The sequence below is a fragment of the Tursiops truncatus genome, chromosome 11, assembly GCF_011762595.2.
Source record: "Tursiops truncatus isolate mTurTru1 chromosome 11, mTurTru1.mat.Y, whole genome shotgun sequence".
NCBI lineage: Eukaryota > Metazoa > Chordata > Mammalia > Artiodactyla > Delphinidae > Tursiops > Tursiops truncatus.
In genome coordinates, this window is record NC_047044.1 from 71,295,546 (window position 1) to 71,319,698 (window position 24,153).

At 36.0% G+C, this 24,153-nt stretch overlaps 1 protein-coding gene across 7 annotated transcripts in view; it reads right to left on the reverse strand.

Moving 5' to 3' along the window:
- LRRK2 (leucine rich repeat kinase 2) overlaps nt 1-24,153 on the reverse strand; it is a 153,718-nt gene that overhangs the window by 81,557 nt on the left and 48,008 nt on the right. For all 7 annotated transcript variants that reach the window (XR_004528996.2, XM_033866912.2, XM_073788830.1 and 4 more), the window contains 6 exons: nt 15,662-15,806; nt 15,396-15,535; nt 13,276-13,404; nt 13,031-13,201; nt 8,391-8,649; nt 5,287-5,475 (listed from right to left, as the gene is read on the reverse strand). Coding sequence is in view for 6 of the 7 variants with exons in the window: in XM_033866912.2 (XP_033722803.1) it covers nt 5,287-5,475; nt 8,391-8,649; nt 13,031-13,201; nt 13,276-13,404; nt 15,396-15,535; nt 15,662-15,806 (1,033 nt within the window). In the remaining variant the exon portion in view is untranslated. The remainder of the gene's footprint in view (nt 1-5,286; nt 5,476-8,390; nt 8,650-13,030; nt 13,202-13,275; nt 13,405-15,395; nt 15,536-15,661; nt 15,807-24,153) is intronic.

Here is a 24,153-nt window from a genome sequence, read left to right on the forward strand (position 1 = left end):
TTAAGGGCCATAGGCACAATGAGAAGGAATTTAAACAAAGCACAATGGCTTTCTTGAGATGAGGAAATGGAGATCAGTGTTCATGGAGACTAACTTAGCTGGGAGTTCCAGGAGAGAGTCATGGAAAAAGAGCTCCAGTAATCTGCATAGGGATTTCCTATAGCTGTGCACTAGAAGAAATGTAAAAGGGAGCTCTTCAGGAGGAAGGAAATGATACTAGATGCAAACTTAGATCAATATAAGGAGGTTAAGTCATCAAAAAAATTATAGTATTTAATGTATGTTCACCCAGTAACAGAGCTTCAAAATACACAAAGCATAAACTGATAAAATGAAAAGGAAAATTAACAAATTACAATCTCAACATTTTGTTCTTAAATATAACAAGTAGAGAAAAAATCAGTAAAGATATAGCGGACCTGAAAAACACTATCAAACAAGTTGACCCAATTTCACCCAACAACAACCAAATACACATTTTTTTAATTGCACATGAAACATTCACCAAGATAGACCACACAGTAGTCCACAAAGCATGTCTCAATAAATGTAAAAGGACAGAAATCATCAGAGTAGGTTCTTTAACCACAACAAAATGAAATTTGAAACCAATAAGAGAAAGCTATGTGGAAAAATGTCCAAGTATTTGGAAAATAAACAACACTCTTCTAAATAACTCATGAGTCAAAAAATCACAAAGGAAATTAGAAAATTTCAAAAGTGAATGTAAACAGAATATATAAAAGTTGTGGGATGCAGCTAAAATGGTGCTCAGAAGGATCTGCATGGTCTTAAATGTTTATATTATAAAATTAGAAAGCTCTAAAAATCAGTGTTCTAAGCTTCCATGTTAAGAATCTATAAAATAAGAGTCAAATAAAATCTAAATAAGTAAAAAAAAAAGAAAAAGAAAGAAAAGAAAAAGCAAAAATCAATGAAAAATAAAATGGACAATCAATACAGAAAGTCAATGAAACAAAAACCTGATTCTTTGAAAAGATCAATAAAATTGATAAATCTTGAGCTAGACTGAAGAAAGAAAAAAAGGAAAGACAAAAAATATCAATGTCAAGAATTAAAGATCAGATATCACTAATGATCTTATAAACATTAACAGGACAATAAGAGATTATAAATAACAATAAATAAATTTGGCAACTTATGTAAAGTGGACAAATTCCTTGAACATTTCAAATTACAAAAACTGACAAAAGAAGTAACAGAAAAATCAAAAGAACCATAAATTTATTAAAGTTATTATATTTATAATTAAAAAGCCTCCCCCCCACCACCAAAAAGTATTCCTAAGCTACAAGGCTTTACTCATGAATCCTATTAAACATTTAAGACCTCTCCTACACAAATTCTTTCAGAAAACAGTGGAGTTAGGAGCACTTTCCAATTCATTTCAAGAGGCTAGCATACTCTCACAGTTACAACAAAACAAAACTACAGACCAATATCCGTCATAGATGCAATATCCTTAACAAAATTTTAGAAAATCAAATCAAATAATATATTAAAAGGATAATACATCATAACCCAGTAAGATTTCCCCCAGAAAAGTTTGGTTTAACATTAGGAAATCAATCAATGTAATTAACTAAATAACAGAATAAAGGGAGAAAATATGCCCATTTCAACAGATGCAGAAAAGCATTTTCCAACACCCATTATGATAAAAAGTCACAGCAAATAATTACTAGAAACAAGTTTCCTAAACCTGATGAAGGATAGCTATTAAAAAAAAAAAAAAAACTACATGTAACATCATACTTAATGATGAGAGACTGAATGTTTTCCCCCTAAGTTTGGAAGCCAGGGAACAATGCCTACTCTTACCACTTCTATTCAGCATAGTACTGGAGGTCCTAGCCAGTGTAATAAGACATGAAAAAGAAGAAGAAGAGAAAAAGATATACAGGTTAAAAGGAAGAAGTAAATCTGTCTGTATTGGCAAATGGCATTATTGTGAACATAGAAAAATCTGTGGAGTCAACAAAAAGCTGTCAGAACTCATGAGTTTTGCAAGCCCACAGGATACATTAACATACAAAGAAATCAACTGCATTTCTATAAACCAGCAGTGAATGAACTACTGGAAATTGGAATTCAAAAACAATACTATTTACAATAGCATCAAAAAACATGCAATACAAAACAGTGGTGGGAGAAATTTAAATGACAAATAAACGGAAATAAATACTACATTTATATGTCAGAAGACTCATTATTAAGACACCAGTTCCCTCAAATTTATTTCTAGATTTAATCTAAAGAAATTTTTATTTATATGTTAATTCTATATTATATAACAATAATATATTATTTATACATTAATTCTATATTAAATGTATACATAGATTTAATTCTAATAAAAAATCCCAGCATAAAATTAATTAGTTGATTCAAAATATATATGGAAATGCAAATAATCTAGTATAATAAGAAAAATTTTGAAAAAGAACACCACCAGAGAACTTATACTATCAGATTTCATTAAGCTAAAGTAATCAAGACAGTATGGCATTGGCATAAGGATAAAGATATAAATCAATGGCACAGAATAAAATCCCACTCCTAGGCATATACCTGGAGAAAACCATAATTTGAAAAGATACATGCACCCCAATGTTCACTGCAGCACTATTTACAATAGCCAGGACATGGAAGCAACCTAAATGCCCATCAACAGAGGAATGGATATAGAAGATGTGGTACACATATACAATAGAATATTACTCAGCCTTAAAATAAAGAACAAAATAATGCCATTTGCAGCAACATGGACAAACCTAGAGATTGTTGTACTGAGTAAAATAAGTCAGACACAGAAAGACAAATATCATATGATGATATAACTTATATGTGGAATCTAAAAAAAGGGTACAAATGAACTTATTTACAAAACAGAAGTAGAGTCACAGATGTAGAAAACAAACTTATGGTTACCAGGGGATAAGGAGGGGAGGGATAAATTGGGAGACTGGGATTGACATATACACAATACTATATATAAAATAGACAGCTAATAAGAACCTACTGTATAGCACAGGTATGTCTACTTCATACTCTGTAATGGCCTATAATGGGAAAAGAACCTATAAAAAGAGTGGATATATGTATAACTGATTCACCTTGCTGTACATGTGAAACTAACACAACATTGTAAGTCAACTATACTCCAATAAAAAAAATTTTTTATTTTTTTAAAAAAAGAATGCAGAAATAGAACCACACCTATATGGTCAGTTAAATTGGACAAACATGCCATTAATTCAATGAGGAAATATAGTATATTCAACAAGTAATGTTAAAACAACTGGATATCTATGTGGAAAAAAATAAATGTCAATTCTTCACTGACACTATATACCAAAATTAAAATGGATTATAGACCTAAATGTAAAAGCTAAGAATTTAACACTTCTATAAGAAAACATAAGAGAAAATATTCACAAATTTGAGATAGGAAAAGATTTCTTAAATGGGATAGAAAAAGCACAAACTAGAAAAGAAAAAACTGAAACACTGCACTTTTCAAAATTTAAGACCTCTGCTCTTTGAAAAATAACATTAATAAATGAAAAAACAAGCTATAAACAAAAGAAAATATTTGTAATTCATATATCTGTCAAATGACTTCTACTTAGAATATAAAAAGAACTCTTAAAATAACATAAGACAACAAGACAATTAAAAGTTAGCAAAAATTTGAACAGACACTTTGCAAAGAAAATATCAATATATGAATGGCCAATAAGAACATGAAAATATTCTCAATATCAATAGTTTTCAGGGAAATGAAAATTAAACCCAAATAAGCTAGGACTACAGCCTCACTAGAATGGCTAAAATTAAACTGACTTACGATACTAAGTGTTATAGTGTAATGAGGATTCAGAGCAACTAGAATTTTCATACATTGCTGGTGGGAGTATAATATGGTATAACCACTTCAGAAAACAGCCAGACATAAAAAAGGACATACTGTATCCTATTTATATGAAACTTGAGAAAATACTATTTTAATCTATTGTGACAGAAAGCAAATCAGCGGTTGCCAAGGGACAAGGTAGGGGGGGACGTTTTTTGTAAAGAGACATATAAAGGAACTTTTTTGGATGATAGAAACGTTGCATAACTTAATAGTGGTGATGATTACATGGATGTATAAATGAAAACATATACTTAAAATGGGTAAATTAGTATATCTCAGTAAAGTTGTGGGGGGTTTTGTTTATTTATTTATTTTTGGCTGCATTGGGTCTTCATTGCTGGGTGTGGGCTTTCTCTAGTTGCAGCGAATGGGGGCTACTCTTGGTTGTGGTGCGCAGGCTTCTCATTGTGGTGGCTTCTATTATTGCAGAGCACAGGCTCTAGGTGCGTGGGCTTCAGTAGTTGTAGCACATGGGACCAGTAGTTATGGCTTGCGGGCTCTAGAGCGCAGGCTCAGTAGTTGTGGCGCGCAGGCTTGGCTGCTCTGCAGCATGTGGGATCTTCCTGGACCAGGGCTCGAACCCATGTCCCCTGCATTGGCAGGCAGATTCTCAACCACTGCACCACCAGGGAAGTCCCAATAAAGTTGGTTTTAAAGAATGTTTGGACTTGAGACATGAGATTTTGGAATAACTCTTATTTCTGCCCTCTCAAATGTCTTTATTCTATCACCCAAAGGTTTCAATCATACTATTTTAATAAAAAAGCACCTCACTCTATTTTTACCAAACTGTATTATGTTAAATGTCAGCCTTAATCACTGCCATTAATATCTTGCCATGTTAAATTTTTGTTATTTCAGGAGTTATTAAAATATTATTTTTAACTCTAATAAAGATAAAAATATTTTTTATTAAGCACTTTCTATTTGCAAACACTCTCCCAGACACTTTACATACATTTTTCCAAATTCCTATAAATAATCCTGGAAGTTTAGCAACACTGCCTTTAATAAGGATAAGGGGCTTACACAAACCACAGAAGTATCTAGTCGATGATGGAATATGGAATCCAATTCCAGTCTGAGTCAGTGTTTTCACTGCAATAGCCACCACTCACTGATTATGGGCAGTATGATAACACTTAAAAGTGTAGACATACATTTTCTTCATTGCCTTAAGTAGTAGTAAAGTAATAGTAAGCATTAACTATTTCCACTAATGAATACAGTTTTCCTCAAGATTTTCCAAATGAAGTAAATCAGATTTTTGTCTCAATTTCTACTGTTCAATGCCAGAGGGTAAGTGTTTTAAAACATAACTGACTCTATTGTTTAGTAATAATTACCTTCACTATCCAGGTCATCACTTTGAGCAAATACACTGTCAACATAAGACTCAGGAATGAAGGTCCATTCATCAAATTTATCAAGTATTTCTTCAGAAAAAGTCCCACTGCTGCCTGAGGCTGTTCCTTCTTCCACAGCACTTTTCATCTGATATCCGAGCACCATTCTCGCTAGGGTGGATCCTATATCTAAAAATAAAACGATATACCAGCAACAACTTTTTATTTTTCAACATCTTTATTGGAGTATAATTGCGCTACAATGTTGTGTTAGTCTCTGCTTTATAACAAAGTGAATCTGCTATACATATACGTACATCCCCATATCTCCTCCCTCTTGCGTTTCCCTCCCACCCTCCCTATCCCACCCTTCTAAGTGGTCACAAAGCACTGAGCTGATCTCCCTGTGCTATGTGGCTGCTTCCCACAAGCCATGCCATTCTCTCACTTCGTCCCAGCTTACCCTCCCCGTGTCCTCAAGTCCATTCTCTACATCTCCATCTTTATTCCTGTCCTGCCCCTAGGTTCTTCAGAACCTTTTTTTTTTTTAGATTCCATATATATATGTGTTAGCATATTGTATTTGTTTTTCTCTTTCTGACTTATTTCACTCTGTATGACAGACTCTAGGTCCATCCACCTCACTACAAATAACTCAATTTCGTTTCTTTTTATGGCTGAGTAATATTCCATTGTATATATGTGCCACATCTTCTTTATCCATTCACCTGTCAATGGACACTTAGGTTGCTTCCATATCCTGGCTATTGTAAATAGAGCTGCAATGAACATTGTGGTACATGACTCTTTTTGAATTATGGTGCTCTCTGGGTATATGCCCAGTAGTGGGATTGCTGGGTCGTATGGTAGTTCTATTTTTAGAAATCAATAATTATACAAGCATAAACATATATCATACCAAAGTTCCTTATATAGTCTCCTACTTCTAAGATTTTTTATTCTTACTTCAAAGTCACTTTACAATCATGATACTGTATAAAGTAGCAGGCAATGAACTTAAATTTTTTTTTAAATTTACACAAAGCTTTGGTGTTGGTGACAAAACTGAACCTTTATGAAACTAACTTGATCCAGGAAAAGGTCTGGGCCTTGAAGCCAGACAGGCCTGTGCTCAAGTCACCTGCAAGTTATACAAGCTCCCTGAGTGTCAGTGTCCTCACTCGGGAAGTGAAGACAACAATATACACAGCACAGGATTATGGAAAAAATTAAAGAATATGAGGCATGTGAAGTTTTTAGCAGAACACTTAGGACACAGAAGATAATAAATGATATTCTTATTTTTATAAACTATTTGCTGAGTGATTCATTCTATTAGGAAATTTGATGAAATTTCAAAATTCTTCTTAACATCCTTCTTGCTATTTTACTGCATTTCATATTATGCTCTATTTTGACGAAATAAGTTGGCAGAGTTCTCATTGACCTACATATATCCTGGAAAATTTCTTCAAATATTACTCTCATAACTCACATTACAACATGTGTGCGTAACTCAAATAGTACCTGGAAAATGTTTTAAAGCTTTGAATTCAAAATGTTCTTTACTCAGACCAGTTGTCAAAAAATTATGGCTATGCCCTCCAATCTCTCAAATGACATTATATTTTTTAAATTAGGTAAGACTTGTCAATACTTGTAAAAAACTTCGTACAGAAACAAAAGAATACCCTGAATGTATATCTCCCTTTGTACCTCTCCAAAGGCCCACAATTCCTCTCCATCAGAGATCAAAGATTAAAGTAAGCAGGTTGTTCGCATGAGACCAATTGAAGTGATAAAACATAGACTCTAATCATATTTCATTAGTTTCCAAGGTCCCCAAAGGCAACCAGGGCACCCATTTCTGGATTATTTTCTCAACATGGTCTTTTCACATTCGAACACTTATGACTACCATATCCCAATTGTCTTTTCACCAATATTAGTATACTAAAAACACTGTTCTCTAACTGTTTTTTCCCTTAAGAATGCATTCTAAGGGCTTCCCTGGTGGCGCAGTGGTTGAGAGTCCACCTGCCGATGCAGGGGACACGGGTTCGTGCCCCAGTCCGGGAAGATCCCACATGCCGCGGAGCAACTAGGCCCGTGAGCCGCAACTACTGAGCCTACGCGTCTGGAGCTTGTGCTCCACAACAAGAGAGGCCGCGACAGTGAGAGGCCCGCGCACCACGATGAAGAATGGCCCCCGCTCGCCTCAACTAGAGAAAGCCTGCGCACAGAAATGAAGACCCAACACAGCCAAAAAAATAAATAAATGAATAAATAAATAAAATTAAAAAAAAAAAAGAATGCCTGTATTATGGACCCCTATCAGCATATTCCTGGGTCAAAAAAGTATGGGTGTACATTTAAAGTATTAATGGATATTGCCAAATTTTCCTCAAAAGAGGAAGATTTTAATTCATATCTATAATGTGTGAAGTGCCTGTTTCCACATATGCTTAACAACATAATTTCTTACCGAATTTTCTATTTGCCTATACTATATTTAATGAGCACTTACTATGTGAAAAGCACTAGTATAGATGCTAGTGGTAACTGTCATCAATGTACTTAATGTATACAAGATCTATATTAACTTGAAATTACATCCTTAAGTGAAATGCGAAGTATACTAACTTGAAAATGCAAAGTATATATGTGTTTATGTTTCCATGCACACATTTTAATTCATATGTAAGCATACAAAAAGTCTAGGGAAAAAATCTACATTGATTATCTATAAGTGAAAAAATAAGTTGTTATTTTCTTCCTTAGGATTCTTATGTTTTTCTATTTGTAAATGCACATAGATTATTTTTATAATAAAAAATAAAATATGTAACAAAGAAAAGAAACCTGACAGAAAGATTCCACTGTTTTGCTCTATCTTTATAAAATATGTATTTGCTGGCTCATAAAGAACTTAAATATAATGTCAGTTTCAAGCATTTCTTGACAAAAAAAAAAGATATCCAAGCCTTTACAATATTTTTGGCTTAAGTTGAACCAAACTGGAATGAAAACTAACTAAAAGATTAGTGATTTTTAAAAATACTACTAAAATTAAAACTTGTACAGACTTTCCTGTTAATACTTACTTGTCTCTTTTCTTAAATTAGATGTCTTATCTGGAAATAGAGGACCAAGCCAAGAAGGTTCAATTTTTCCCATACAAAATCCTCCAAGGCAGATGCTATTATTGGCCAGATCCAGGGCAAGCCTCTTTAAGAGTAAGCTGATGATTTGGCTGTCGCCTTTCCCAATGCTGATTGTTAGAGCTTTCCGTACATCCTGCTCACGGGATCCACTATTCAGTAACAGTTCTACCACTTTGGGACTGCTCGCTTTCTCACATACCTATTAAAGAAAAAGAGAAGGTAAGCACATTAACAACCTGTCATTTTTCCTTTTAAGAGACTGATAATCAAACTTGGTGTGATTTTTCGCTACATCCGTAAATTCAGAATGAAACAAAATAAGGCAAAACTCATCCTTGAAATAGATTAGGAAAATAAAATAAGATTAGCACCACAAATATCAGAGCAGCATAAATCAAATAAATCTGCCACATGAGAGTCAGTTACCATGAAAAAGGCAACATGGTATGAAATAAAACTCATAGGCTTGAAGTCAGAATACCTGAGGCTCCAACAATTTACACGTTTCTCATACTTTCTGGACTTCTGTTTGCTCACTGGAAGACATCTGGGAAACTAGTACCTTAACACAGTAAATGCTACTGCCCTGCCTTCATTCGTGACACAGAATAACTAAGTGTGAGTATAAATATCATAAAATTTGCTAATGCCATATGCAAAGGACAGTCATCATTTACTTCTGGTTTTCCAGGACAAGAATTTTAATTTCCACAAAAACATATCTTGTCTCTCAGTTTTCTACCTTCCCCTGAATGTTACGTTTTCAGAGCAGGTCCTCAAGGTGGGTTAGCATGCTAGCTGCTACAAAAACTAGAGTGACCATAGTAAGCAGAGAGAAGCCTTAGCAACCTGCAGCATAGCACACTGGCCCAACCCAGCAACAGCTTCTGAAAGGCTATGGAATGTGATGTTATCAACTAGAAGAACAAAGTCATAGATAATATAAATATTATATGCCAGGTACTGTGCTAACTTCTGTAAACACATGACCTCCAATCCTTATTTTTAAAAAACCTATGCCGTAAAAATTATTACCCCCATTTTATAGATGAATATTTAGGAAAAATATGTGATTTGTCCAAACCCTTAGAGCTAGTCAATAAAAGACTTGGATTTGAAATCAAATCTGCTGGCTCCAAAGCCTGTGCTCCTTTCATGACCCAATATTAAGGATTAAAAAATAAAAGGAAAGAAGACCCTAAGATTCAGGGTACCAGGTCAGTGGAACAAGATGGTTGGGGAAAATTCCTGAATTCTTCAGAATTAAAGTGTGTCCAAGAGGTTTGAGGGGACAGTCCTGTGGTGTGATGGCACCAACAGTGCCCATAGGTCTCCAGGATCACCCACCTTCAACCCATTCTCCCCAGAGCCACTATAGTACTTTTCTAGTCTGGATATGATCAGGTCATTAACCTATTTTAAAATCTTCTAAAACCTTTCTGCTCCAGGACATTCCCCTAAATACGACATGCAATTTTTCAAACCTTATTACCTTCATTTATGCTATTTCTCTTGCCTCAAATATCTAATTCTGTTCTTCAGCCAGTAAAAAGATGTTCATTCTTGAAGGAATAGTTTTAAACTCTCTTGCACATTAAGTCCTTGCTATCAGCTTTCCAGGCTACACACACCCTTCTTCCTCCGATGCCCATCCCATTTTGTTTAACATAGCACTTAGCACACTGAACTAGACATGCTTATCTGTTTTATAACTAGAATGAAAGGCATGGATGCTACTGCAATTCAATTTGTACCTCTGTACCCTAGCACAATGCCTAAGGAATATATTTAATTTAGCAAATTATTAAAATCCTTTAAGGGTCCACAGGAAATTTTAAAGGAAGGAAGGAAGGAAGAAAGGATGGAAGGAAGGGAAGGAGGGAGGGAGGGAGGAAGGGAGGAAGGGAGGAAGGGAGGAAGGGAGGAAGGGAGGGGCAAAAAAAACTCATTTCTTCTCTTGGAGCCCAGAAATCTTTTATCTCTAAATTATGGCATTTACTGCCTACCTTGTATTAAGGTGATTTATGTTTTATCCTCCCCCATCTCCCAATAGACACTTTGAAACCATCTTGAAACAGGAAACTCCTTTTCTATTCTTTACTGAATATCTAGCACTGTGCTTTCCACAGAGAATATGCTCAATACATTTTATAGCAGAATTTTCCTCAGGGGACCCAAGCTATCCCAGCTGATTTCAGGGATATGGTGCCATGAAGAGATAAATATATAAGAAACAGTATCAGACAAAAGAAATAAAATTATGAAAGTAATTTCAACTTCATGAGAAGGAAAAAAAATACTGCTCAGATACACAGTTTTGTATTTTAATAATGAGGATAATTCAAATATAATCAAACTGTAATTTACTATCCTTTGCCATCTTGTCTCTCATATTCTAATTTATAAATAATTCAGCACACAATCAAATCCTAATATTTCAAACCAGCATTCAGGAATGAATGTATAACCCCCTCCCCCCACCACCACTATCATGAATCTGTTATGTAAACAAAAGATTAAAGCAGGCCGATTTTCCACTACTTACCTGTAGAGTGTCCTCAGGCAAGTTACTTAACCTTTCTGTGCCTCAATTCCTCTCCTGCATAATAGGATAGTACTAGGACTTATTCCTAAGGTTGTTGTGAGGAGTTTATTAAGTAAAGGGCTCAGAGCAGGGCCCAGGTGATAATGAACACCACAGAAGTGTCTGCTATTATATTTATTCACAATTCATTATCCTTGCTCTTCCCACCATGACTTGATGAGTCATCTTCAGGTCTCCATTCATGCATTTTCACACCCGATATTAATCCTCCATATTCTTCTCTACCAGTCATGTACATTACATTATTATTATATTCACCTCAGAAAACCTAACAAGATTAAATCTGTCCTTGCTCTGAATAGTTCTTAATTATGCAGCATTGGTGCATGAATAGTCTTGATTATGTCACTTTACAGTGGTACAAAATAAGGTATGTTCAATCAATCTACCCACAATATTTAATCAACATTTATCATGTTAGATACAAATAATCTCTGACAACTAGGATAAATTCTTTACATTTAATATACCCATGGATGTAAAGATCTGACTTTAAGAAGAAAAGATATAAATAAGTACATTAAGTCCAAAAGAACTTGGGAAGAAGAATAAGGTAAAAAGCCTTTTGTATAGAAATATTTGGATAAATTGAGAGAAAAGTAGAAAGCACTCCCTGTGGTGAATGTAGAGTAATTGCACTCAAGTGATTTTAGCTATGTTGTTTCCCTAGGAAAAATCTGAAGGGGAAGTTTCTTTTCAATCCAAGTAACATTAACTCAATGATCTCAAGATCACACAAAAGGTACACAATAAAAACATATTAAATTATTGAGGAAAATAATTTAATTATCTTTAATAACAGAGAAGCAACTATTTTTAATGTTGCTTGCTTAAATGAAAATATGACTAATTTAAATAATTTGATTATGTATTTGGCATAAATTAATTCTGCATGAAAATGAGTTACAGGTTCAGTTTCTTTTTAGGTAGATTGCTAATAGGTGCTAACTTAATCTTACAGTTGACAAATTGATTTGAATCCATAGGTGACTGGGAAATTAAATAAAGTAAGGCTTTAAAAGTAAATTATTGGAAAACACAGCACTCTGCTGGTTATTTAATAATGTATATTAAATCACTACATAATTGCTTTGTTGGAAATATTAAGTAACCAGAAAATATATGTAGTGCTTCCCGAATGCTATTATAAATGCTAAAATTTATAGAATGAAGACAAACTTGAAATAACATGTAATACACTCTGATAAATACGTACCGAATTCATACTGTATGTAAAGCAGTGAGTTAGATATTCTGAATGATACATAGATGAACCTTGTACATCTCTACTTTCACATAACTCACAAAATATAAAGAGTGTACATAAACTGTCACGGACTTACACAAGAAGTAAATCTTTATTTTGTATGGAGGTCTGGGAGTGTGGGGAGGGCTTTATTGAGGAGAAGGAATTTAGGTTAGATTTTGAAGGCAAAGCAGAATTTGATATATGTGTTTGCACAGTGCATGAGGGAAGGGAGAGAAGGGAAGCAGGCCCAGTGCCACACAACTGCAGGGTGGCCCACAGCAGGGTTGTCAATGGGTACAGCACCCCAAAGTGTGCAGTACACAGCCTACAGGGCCACATGTGGTAGCCCTGAGGGGAGAATTTTCTAGAGAGAGAAACTGAAAACAGAGAAAATAGCTGAAAGATGATCAAAACAAGATAAACCATGTGTTGTATGGTGTGTGGCTGGAGAACGATTTGCACAGAGATGCATAGTAGGAGACACATTTGAAAAGTTATTTATCAACTTAACAAGCTAGGTAGAAAAATAAAATGAATGATTAGATAATAACACCTAAGGGACCTATTACCTCTGAAATTCTGTGAATCTAAACTCCTACAAATCACAAGCATTTGTTCAATAAACTGATAAATTCTGTAGTGTAGAATAATAGGATGTAGATAAGAGCTATACAATGGCAGAGTCAAATAACAGAAAAAAACAAAAGTGAGTCCTTGAATATTTACCTGACAAATTAAAGAAGCTGCTTCTTTTGCTCGATTGGCATCCGCTCCCAACAGAAGCAAGCATTCGACCATGATGCTGTTATTCTGATCACATGCTCTCTCTAGCATCACACTTTTTAACTCATCATCCATGGCCAATTTTGCAAAGCACTTGCAACAAAGATTTAGAAACTAAAGAGAACGGAAGTGAGGATTAGAGTCAGCTAAATGTGTAACAGTTAGAATACAGGTGAAAAACATTGTACCTGTTGATCCTTTTGCTCCATGATGTTGGAGGACAACTGATGGAATATTACTGAATCAAAGGAATGATGCACCAGCAGCTTGGAAAAAGACACTGACAATTCCAGTACCGTCAAGATTGTCTGAAATCCCTGAAAGTGTGATCAAAAATAATAATAACAAAGCAATTGTGGACAATAAATAAATAAATAATGTAAAAGAGAGACTGTATATGGTACTTAAAACCTTGGATGTTCACTTAGCTAAGTAGATGTATTTATTAGGTTTGTACTTTAAAGCTATAAACCTTGAGACAATGAAACAAATACACCTTGCTCTCTCATTACTAAGAAATAAGCAGGTGCACAGAGAATAAGATGCTAGTTAACAAACTAGCATCTAGCAAAGCAGGAAAAATACCTAATACACCAAAATTTGCCTTTTAAAGATTCCCTGCCTGAAGCCATACCTACAGGTTGAAAGCCAGATACTAATCAGGATTAGAACAGCAGAGTCAGCAGTGCCACAAATCCAAATAGACCAGTGATATGAATTGTTTATTACAAGATTGCAGATCAGGTTCTCTAGATAGCTTAGCATTTCCCCCAAAATTTTTGTGCTATCTTCTTAAATTTTAACCTCAGACAAATGCGAGTTCCTAGATTTTATTCACATTGAGTGCATCTGAGAGAAGCTCTAAAGACACTCTGAGATTTACATCCTTATAGCAAATCATTTATAAAGAACTGATCAGTACATCATTACTTTTTAGAACCACCCCAAGAGTTGTGAACTTCTGACTTGACTATTATATAGCTTGGGTAAACTCACCAAAGATCCACTTAACTTTTAAAATTTTTATCTTTCTAGTATATATTAATGAAATCATCTAAATGTTAAAATTATTATTTTGAGCTCATAAGAGGCTGAGTTTCTACAAATGCTTCCTAACATTTGACAGGAGAAATAGTATTAATCTATGCAGGTCTGAGCGGCATGTGGTCCACTAACCTCTAGAGCAGAGGTCCTTGCAAACTCAAATGAATGCAATAGCAAAGCAGGTAATGCAAATGCATAGAAGGCATATAATTCAAGTTAAAAACTTATAAACACTGAACTGGCCAAATAAAATATGTTGACAAGCCAAATTTAGCCCACTGGTCAACAGTTTACAACCTCTACTATAAAAATCCTAAAATTTATGCTTAGATGAATAAATACTGACTGACACCTTCATACCTGCACAAAATAATTTCCTTTCCCTAGGATTACTTATAATCAATTCTGCCTTGGCTTTAATCAGCCTAGGTTGAGGCACATTAAAAAAGCAGATTTAAAAAAAAAAAAGCAGATTTATAAAAGACATTTTGGCTCTAAAACACATTTTTGCTTGTGTGTTCAGCACTTTAAAATTTAAAATCTTACATGCATTATCACATTTACTAATAATGTCTGTGCAAAGATTAGAGCTTAGACATTTTCACTCCTGGTGAAGGCTGCCATTTATGAAAATATTTGGTTTATGAAAATTGTTAACTCCATTACTAAAAAACCACAACCAAGGCAGAAACTCTTAAGGAAACTATTTGTTTTGCTAACATTAAAAGAAAAACACTCTGAAACAATTTACTTCTTAATCTCCCCTAAATTAACCTTAAACCAGTATCTTGGATTCCTTATAGACAGTTAATATAGATCCCATTTTAAATTTTGCTTGATGAAGAATGTTTAAAATATTGTTTCACTGCAAGAAAAAAAATCAAGGGGCAAAATTACTAGGTAAGCAGCTAACAATAAAACACAGAGAATGACAAACTTCAGAATAATTATAACTTTTACTTATCTAAAATCTAAGCAAATAAAGCTCAGCTAGCTGAAATTTCTTTAGCACATTCTGTGCTCTTTCATGGAAAAGATAAATGACAAATAAATATACTAATTTTAGAGATTTAGTAATGAAACAGGATATTTTGAGATTCAATCCAATTATCTTCATCTACTATAATTAAAATACTACAAAATGATAAAAAAAGGTTTTCAGTTAACTAGAATATACCCATTAACGCAAAGTGGGAGTTACACCAGCTGCTCTGAAAGAGAAATCTGTGCAAGATCGCAATTCCCTTCAAGATAATGCACATACTTTCATCTGTATTTCACCAATATCCTTAAATCGTTGTAGGCTGGAAATCAGAACTTTTGCCAGCAGATGCCCAGTGCCTATGCATAAATTCTTCTTTGTAATCAAACATCCTATAAGACTTAAACCCAGACACTGAATTTCTAAAAAAGAAAAAAAGAAACAAAATTTATTGTTTTAAATCTCAAAACTGAAGAAAAAATTCAAACATGTCCAACCAACAGCTAAAGGCCTATAAAAATCTAAATCCTGAGTTCAATTGTACCAACCTTGGTCATCTGGATACATCTGCAGTGTGTGAAGCACCGAATCAATAGCATCTTCCAGGGATAACACCTCTAATGCATCAGGAAAATGTGCTATAGAAGAAATTACTTTTAATCCACATTTCTGAATCCCAGGATTTCCAATGAACTAAAGTCAATAAGAAAATTAAGAATATTTGCTGTTAAAAAATGAATTCTAATACTTACCTTAGTTAAAGCCAGCTATACACTGATAAAATATAAACTAAGTAGTCTAAATAAAATTACTATCCTTGATTCTGCCTTATATCATGAATTACTTTTATTTATTATTAAGAATAAGAGCTAAGGGCTTCCCTGGTGGTGCAGTGGTTGAGAGTCTGCCTGCGGATGCAGGGGTCACGGGTTCGTGCCCCGGTCTGGGAAGATCCCATATGCCGTGGAGCAGCTGGGCCCGTGAGCCATGGCCACTGAGCCTGCGCGTCCGGAGCCTGTGCTCCGCAACGGGAGAGGCCACAACAGTGAGAGGCCTGCGCACCACAAAAAAAAAAAAAAAAAAAAAAAAAAGAATAAGAGCTAACATTTTAATGCTTATTAAGTATCTTTTCTGTGCCAGGCACTATACTAAATACTTTTACATGCTCCTCTTTGCAGGGCATTCTTATTAAACACATACTAATATGATTCCCATTAAAAGATGAGTTTACAGAGGGTTAGCGGGGTGGAGTAGCTATTCCTAAATTCTCACAGACTGTACACTACTGGGAAGATACCAAATCAAGGACATTTGCTCCCACAGCCTAAATTCTTAACCAGAAAAATCAGTGCTGTCTCTCACCATAGAAAATACTAATTGAAAATTTACTCTTTACGTGCTTTACATGCCATATCTCATCTGTTCCCCCGCAACAGCCTCATCCAATAGGTTCACCAGACTTTAAAGATGCAGGGACAAGGTGGCCATATGTGCGTGGGTTTATCTCTGGGCTTTCTATCCTGTTCCATTGATCTATTTTTCTGTTTTTGTGCCAGTACCATACTGTCTTGATTACTGTAGCTTTGTAGTACAGTCTGAAGTCAGGGAGCCTGATTCCTCCAGCTCCGTTTTTCGTTCTCAAGATTGCTTTGGCTATTCGGGGTCTTTTGTGTTTCTATACAAATTGTGAAATTTTTTGTTCTAGTTCTGTGAAAAATGCCAGTGGTAGTTTCAAAAAATCTAGAAACAATAAATGCTGGAGAGGGTGTGGAGAAAAGGGAACAATCTTGCACTGCTGGTGGGAATGTGAATTGGTAGAGCCACTATGGAGAACAGTATGGAGGTTCCTTAAAAAACTACAAATAGAACTACCATATGACCCCGCAATCCCACTACTGGGCATATACCCTGAGAAAACCATAATTCAAAAAGAGTCATGTACCAAAATGTTCATTGCAGCTCTATTTACAATAGCCCGGAGATAGAAACAACCTAAGTGTCCATCATCGGATGAATGGATAAAGATATGGCAAATATATACAATGGAATATTACTCAGTCATAAAAAGAAATGAAATTGAGCTGTTTGTAATGAGATGGATAGACCTAGAGTCTGTCATACAGAGTGAAGTAAGTCAGAAAGAGAAAGACAAATACCATATGCTAACACATATATATGGAATTTAAGAAAACAAAAAAAAATGTCATGAAGAACCTAGGGGTAAGACAGGAACAAAGACACAGACCTACTAGAGAATGGACTTGAGGATATGGGGAGGGGGAAGGGTAAGCTGTGACAAAGCGAGAGAGAGGCATGGACATATATACGCTACCAAACGTAAGGTAGATAGCTAGTGGGAAGCAGCCGCAGAGCACAGGGAGATCAGCTCGGTGCTTTGTGACCGCCTGGAGGGGTGCGATAGGGAGGGTGGGAGGCAGGGAGACGCAAGAGGGAAGAGATATGGGAACATAAGTATATGTATAACTGATTCACTTTGTTATAAAGCAGAAACTAGCACACCATTGTAAAGCAATTATACTCCAATAAACATGTAAAAAAAAAAGATGCTGGGACAAGAGCTTAAGTCACACAGCTAACACGTGTCAGGCCTAGTACTTGAATATAAGTGTGTCTGCTTTAAAAGTACAGAATCTTAATCACTATCTCTTCCAAACTTTTCATCTCAATTCCTCCAGAATTTGACGTTATTTGACAGGTATTCCAATAGAGTCCACTTCTTTTCCCAGGCCATCCTTCTCATTGACTGAGAAGAAAACAGGCAACAACACACTTTCCAACCATGTGACAATCACAATCACACTTCCCCTCTTTTGATGTCTGTGACATATACCTAACTCTTACAGTCTGCTTTTCCATGGTGCTCTTTAAACTTCAACTATGATATGAATGCCTACCTAACAGTTTTCCTTTCAAAAATTACAACGCTATCTTTCTGAGGACTTCTGCTTTCATAGACACTAGTTTCATGGTTATCTTCACTCCAAATCTCTGACTGACCCCACCACATGTTCAACTATAAGGCTGAAATAGCTTCCAGCCAGACCTCAAATTCCGATGTAGTCTCTTCAACCAAAACCTCCTACCTTCCAGCCTGTCTCACTTCCATACTGTCAATGAACAGATTTTCATTCATTTCCCAATCTAGTCCCTCAATACCTCTAAAGTGTCCTTACTCAGCATCTTTCTTTGTATTGGTTATGGGGAGAAGCATCATTTTCTCATCCTGTGTCCTTCTCCTCCACCCCGTAACTGCTCACCTTGGACATCACTTCATCTATCATTTCAACAAGACACTCATATCCTTGCCTCCCTTGGCATTTTTTCCCATCATTATTTCCGTCTTACCAACTCCTTGAGCAGTAATAATATATCAGCTTTGGAGCCAATTAAATTTGAGTTTAAATTGTCTCATCACTCAATAGTTCCATGAATCTGAGGACCATTAAAAATGAATGAAATAACATTTCCTGAGAAGTAGTATTTACTCAGAAGGTATTATTCAAGAAATATAAAGAAATTCAAAGTGGTGCAAAGTGAAGCTGGAGGGATGGTTCAGTGTCTGTCTCGACTTCTTCACCTCTGAAATGATCCTAATGATGCAGTTGTTAGGAGTGTGAAATGAGATAACTCATCATCCATGCAATAAACATTGAGTGATGGCACAGTTCAGGCCTTGGGCTGAACACTCTTCTCAAAAGTGAAAGCCTTCTCACTGGGAGAGAGTATCCCTAACTTGGGCTTCCATTCCATCGAGCTACCACTTTTCCTTCATTTCTAAACTTATTAATAGAAAAGTCTACACCCACGACCCCCACATTCTTCCCACCTCTTAATTTCACATAATCAGACTTCTGTCCTAACCACTCCAAATTAAAACCATTCAAAGAAACAAGTCCTTTAACAACTGAATTGCTGCTTTTTCCTCCCTTGATTTCCATGACACAGTAATCCACCCCCCCACCCGACCCCCCCCCCCTCCCCGGCAATTATTCTCAAACTTTAAAACCATTCATTTACCCATCTCCTTAACAATCACTTCTTTCAACTCCAGAATTTATCCAAAGAACTTTTCTTAAAACTCTTCTATTCATGGATGGAATTTCATACACTATCATGGCTTCAAGTCACCATAACAACAATAGCAACAACCATAAGGATAATGCCAAAACCTAAGCAGCGTTTGCTATGTGCCAGACTTTCTTTTAAGCACTTCATATATATTAACTCATTTAATCCTCACAACAACCCTATGATGTAGACACACAATTATTCTCCCTATGTTACTGATGAAAAAAAACCTGACACAGAAACATTTGAGCAGATAACTCAAAGCACAAGTTTGAACTCTCTTAAGCTCTAAGCCCATGTTTCTCTTTGCTTGACACCAGTATCTTAAACTCAGATGTTCAAAGTTAAAAGTTTATCACCTTCTCAAAGAAAAAGAAAAAAGAAAACTCAGACTGTCATTCTGAACTTTCTGTTTTAATTAATAGTACCATCATTTCTGCCTCCTAAGCAGGGCCAGCTTCCGGGGTGCACACATGTGCAGTAGCACAGTCTCTGTGCTCAGAAGGGCCCCACACCTGGTTTAATGCTCTGCAGCTACCACCTTGAAATACTTAATAATTTTTTTTTTTTTTTTTTTTTTTTGCGGTACGCTGGCCTCTCCCATTGCGGAGCACAGGCTCCAGACGCGCAGGCCAGCGGCCATGGCTCACGGGCCCAGCCGCTCCGCGGCATGTGGGATCTTCCCGGACCGAGGCACGAACCCGCAACCCCTGCATCGGCAGGCGGACTCTCAACCACTGCGCCACCAGGGAAGCCCGAAATACTTAATAATTTTTAAACAAGAGGTCCTGCATTTTCATCTGTTACTGGGCCCCACAAGTTATGTAGCTGGTCCTGCTCTTAAGCTCAAAATGCATCCATAGGCTTATTTTTATGCTAAAGTTAAGTCAAATTGATATTTATAAAGTACCTGTTCTTGTCTTAATACCATCACCTCTAACAAGTTTCTACTCAACTATTGGTTCTGCTACCCTGAGCTCCCCTAATCTCTATTTCAGGTGCAGTTAGATGATGACAAATGACTAGCAACAGGAAATCTGTGATTTGTCTATGCAGAAAGAGAATGCAGAGTATCACATTATTACATGTGATGGAGCTCAAATAAACTATTTGATGATTTTAAATAGTGGTGTCTGATTTTTGACAGTTTCATAAATTAGAAAAAAAAATATATATATACACATATATATGTTATTTACAAGCTTACAATGGACTTTCTTTCACTTATCAAATGGTCTATCTTGAAAATAATGATTTATTGCATTGTTGTTCAAATGGGGATTGAAATTAATTTACTAGCAAGTGTTGTCCACATGAAATTTTTGAAAGTACCAATGGTGGACAGCTACAAACATTGATTAGAAACATCCTATTACCTATGCTTCACAATTTTCCAGATTTTTTCAAAGAATACAAATGGTTTCGCTAATGAGTGAGCTAGCCAGCTCAAGGGGAAAATGCCCACACCATTCTCTTTCCTGTCAGCTAAGTCAATTGCAACTCAGAAAAACTTTCCAGAAAAAAAATTAATTGAATGTACAGCTAGAAAGAAGACACCATAGTACATGACTAACACTAAGATAGACACTAAAGTAGATTTCAAGAAAAAGAATCCTTTGGGGTCCCAGATAAAAATATCAAATCCTTTAAAAATGGGAAAAGAATCAAGTTGGTCTCAGACTTCTCCACTAAAACATTCAGTACTAGAAGACAGTGAAATGCCTACAGAGTTTTCAAAGAAAGAAAATAAAACACCAATACTTTGCAACCAACCAAACTGTTTTTTCAAGAGTCCAAATATAGAAACAACAACAAAATGTTCAGGAAATGGAACTTTAAAAAAAAAACAGACCATTAAACGATAAATGGAAAAACTATAACAAAAGAACTTGCAGTGAACACTGAATCCACATGACTGTAGGCACAAGATGAAAACAAAGTTATTAAGTATGGTTATAGAGCTGAATGTAAATATTTTAAACCTCATCAAATGTAGAATTAATTTATTTAACAAAAGCTGGTGATAAGATAGGTAGAAATAGTGGAAGATAGTGTGAATACTTCAATTTTCTCATCTTTTATAGCCAATGGTCAAAAGATACTTTTAAATCTAATAGTAATAACATTAACTAACATTTATTGACCGAATACTATGTGCCAGGCATTGTACCAAGTACATGGCATGAATTATCTCATAAAATTCTTCATAATAACCCCAAGTGAAAAGCCATTTATTGTCTCCATTTTATAGATAATGAGACTGTAAATAACTTGTCCAGAATACATTTGTCTGTAGGTGGTAAAGCCAGATTCAAACCCAGATATCCTGATTCCAGGACCCACACACTTAACTATTAGAATATGTTGTAGAGTTAAAGCTATAAGAGTAAACACCATATAATCTGCTTTAATTGAGTGATAGAGGGGAGGAAGACATAAAGATGTGAAAATATGCTAATTTCATCAAAAGTGTGCATAATGTGCTAACATATATGAAGGAAAAAAAAATGAGTACCTGGGTGATACATTCATATTCATGGAAAACTGTAGATAATTCCATGGCAACACATTGGGAATCTCATCTAGTTGTTTTTAATCTCTATGTAGAACTACATAACTTGGAAATAATATAATTTATTTAATTAGGACCTATTGATAAGAATTGTATTGTCAGGACAGACTAAATTAAGCTGTAGTAACAACCTCAAAATTTCATAGGCTGGAAAAAGAAAAGGTTCAATTCTTATTCATGCTTCATTTGTGTTACCGGTCAGGAGGGGTCTCTGTCCAGCACAATCCCTCTGGGAGCCCTGCTAATGGAGCAATCACCATCTCAGACATTACAAGTCACAGTGCCTGAGACAGTGTTCTGTAGCCGCAGTCCCCAGCCTTTTTGGCACCAGGGACCGGTTTCGTGGAAGACGATTTTTCCATGGACCAGGGCGGGAGGGGATGGTTTCGGGATGATTCAAGCACATTACATTTATTGTGCACTTTATTTCTATTATTATTACATGGTAATATATAATGAAATAATTATACAACTCACCATCATGCAGAATCACGGGGAGCCCTGAACCTGTTTTCCTGCAACTAGATGGTCCCATCTGGGGGTGACGGGAGACAGTGATACCCAAGTGTGTTTCTTATGTCCAATCTACTCCATAATCTAGCTTTGGTTGCTGTCACTGCAGAAAACCCTGCTTCACAAAGACAGGACGTTGGAACTGGAAGCAGGCTTTTCAGTGCTTTTGTGGCAATCTCAGGATATTCCACCTTGACTTTAATCCAGAACGTATGGAGATTTGAAGTTGTCTCAAACATATGTTTAAGGCCATTTGCAATCTCAAGCAACTGATCCTCTTCTACCACGGACAAAGTCAATTCACCTGGCTTATTCACAAATGGGTCGCGCATCCATTCCTTCCCAGTTTGCGGGTCTTTTGTGCTTGGGAAGTAATGCTCAAACTCTTTTGAAAGCTGAGATAGGTGATCATGCACCAGCTGGGAGAAAGAAGACCCTGGCTCAGTCTCTTTCAAAACCTCTGCTAATGTTTGAAACATGTCAAAAATCCCAGTGTTCACTCGTCACCCCTATAATTCCAGTTTGGCTTTGAATGCAGCCACTTTATCTGCTGACTTGAACACAGTTGTCATTCTCACCTGAAGTGACAGATTGAGTTCATTGAGCAGGTTGAATATGTCACACAAGTAAGCAAGTTTTTCGACATATTCTGTGTCACTGAAATGTGCTGCCAGTGGTGACCTTTTCTAAAAGAAATCTCTGGAGCGGCTCTCGTAACTCAGAAATGCTGGCCAGTGACCTACCTTTAGAAAGCCATATCACTTCTGTGTATGAGGGAAGACGTGTGTGCTCTGCGTCCATCTCCTCACAAAGCTGTGAGAACAGACATGAGTTAAGGGCATGTACTTTAATGTGGTTGATAATTTTAATCACATCCTGCAAAATGCTGTTAAGTTCAGGTGACATTTTTCAGCTAGCCAGCATTTCTCTATGGATGACACAGTGCGTAGACTCACATTCAAAAGTGACCTCTTTGACCTGAGTAGTAAAACCAGAAAGCCGTCCAGTCACGGCAGCCGTTCTGTCCGTGCATATACCGTCACAAAATGACCAATTCAGTTTTCCTGATATGTAATCATTCAAAGACTTGAATAGTTCTGCAGCTGTGGTGTTGGCTGGCAACAAAAGTGCACATAACATATCCTCATGCACATCCTTCTGAAAATATATATCGCACAGAAACAAGTTTTGCTGCCTTGTTGTCAACATCGGTAGACTCATCAACCTGCATTGCATACCACGGTGACTCATTAATCCTCTCTAACAACTGTCCCTCAATATCCTCTGCTATTTCATCAATTCGTCTAGTTATGGTGCTAGCTGAAAGAGGAACACATGCCACTTTTTGAACTGTAGCCTCTCCTAAAAGTTCACGACAAATGCCCTTAGCAGCAGGCAGGATCAACTCTCCACCAATAGTAAAGGGCTTCTCAGCTTTAGCAATGCGGTTAGCCACTAAGAATGATGCTCTTAGTGCAGACACATTTGATGAAGTGGTGGCCTTCAATAATTGCTTCTGTTCTTCATGTTCACATTTTTTTCTTTTGAAAAACTCCAAAAGCTTGTCTTTTAATGCAGGGTGCTTGGTCTCCATGTGGCAAAACAGTTTTGAAGGTTTCATGGCTTCGCTGGATAGCCGGTCACCACATATTATACAAAGTGGGCTTGGAAAACGTGAATCACCTGTTGCAATGAACGCTTAATTTAAGGACTCGGTATTTTCTTTTATATGCAGCTTTCTTTTTGTTAGCAGTCTTAGAGTCTTCTACTGTCTCATCATTGGGTCTTTCTCCCTTTTCAAAGAAGCTCTCCAGCGATGTTTGTTTTTTACTCATTTTGGCTAGGGTTAGCTTGTGGAGGGCTTAC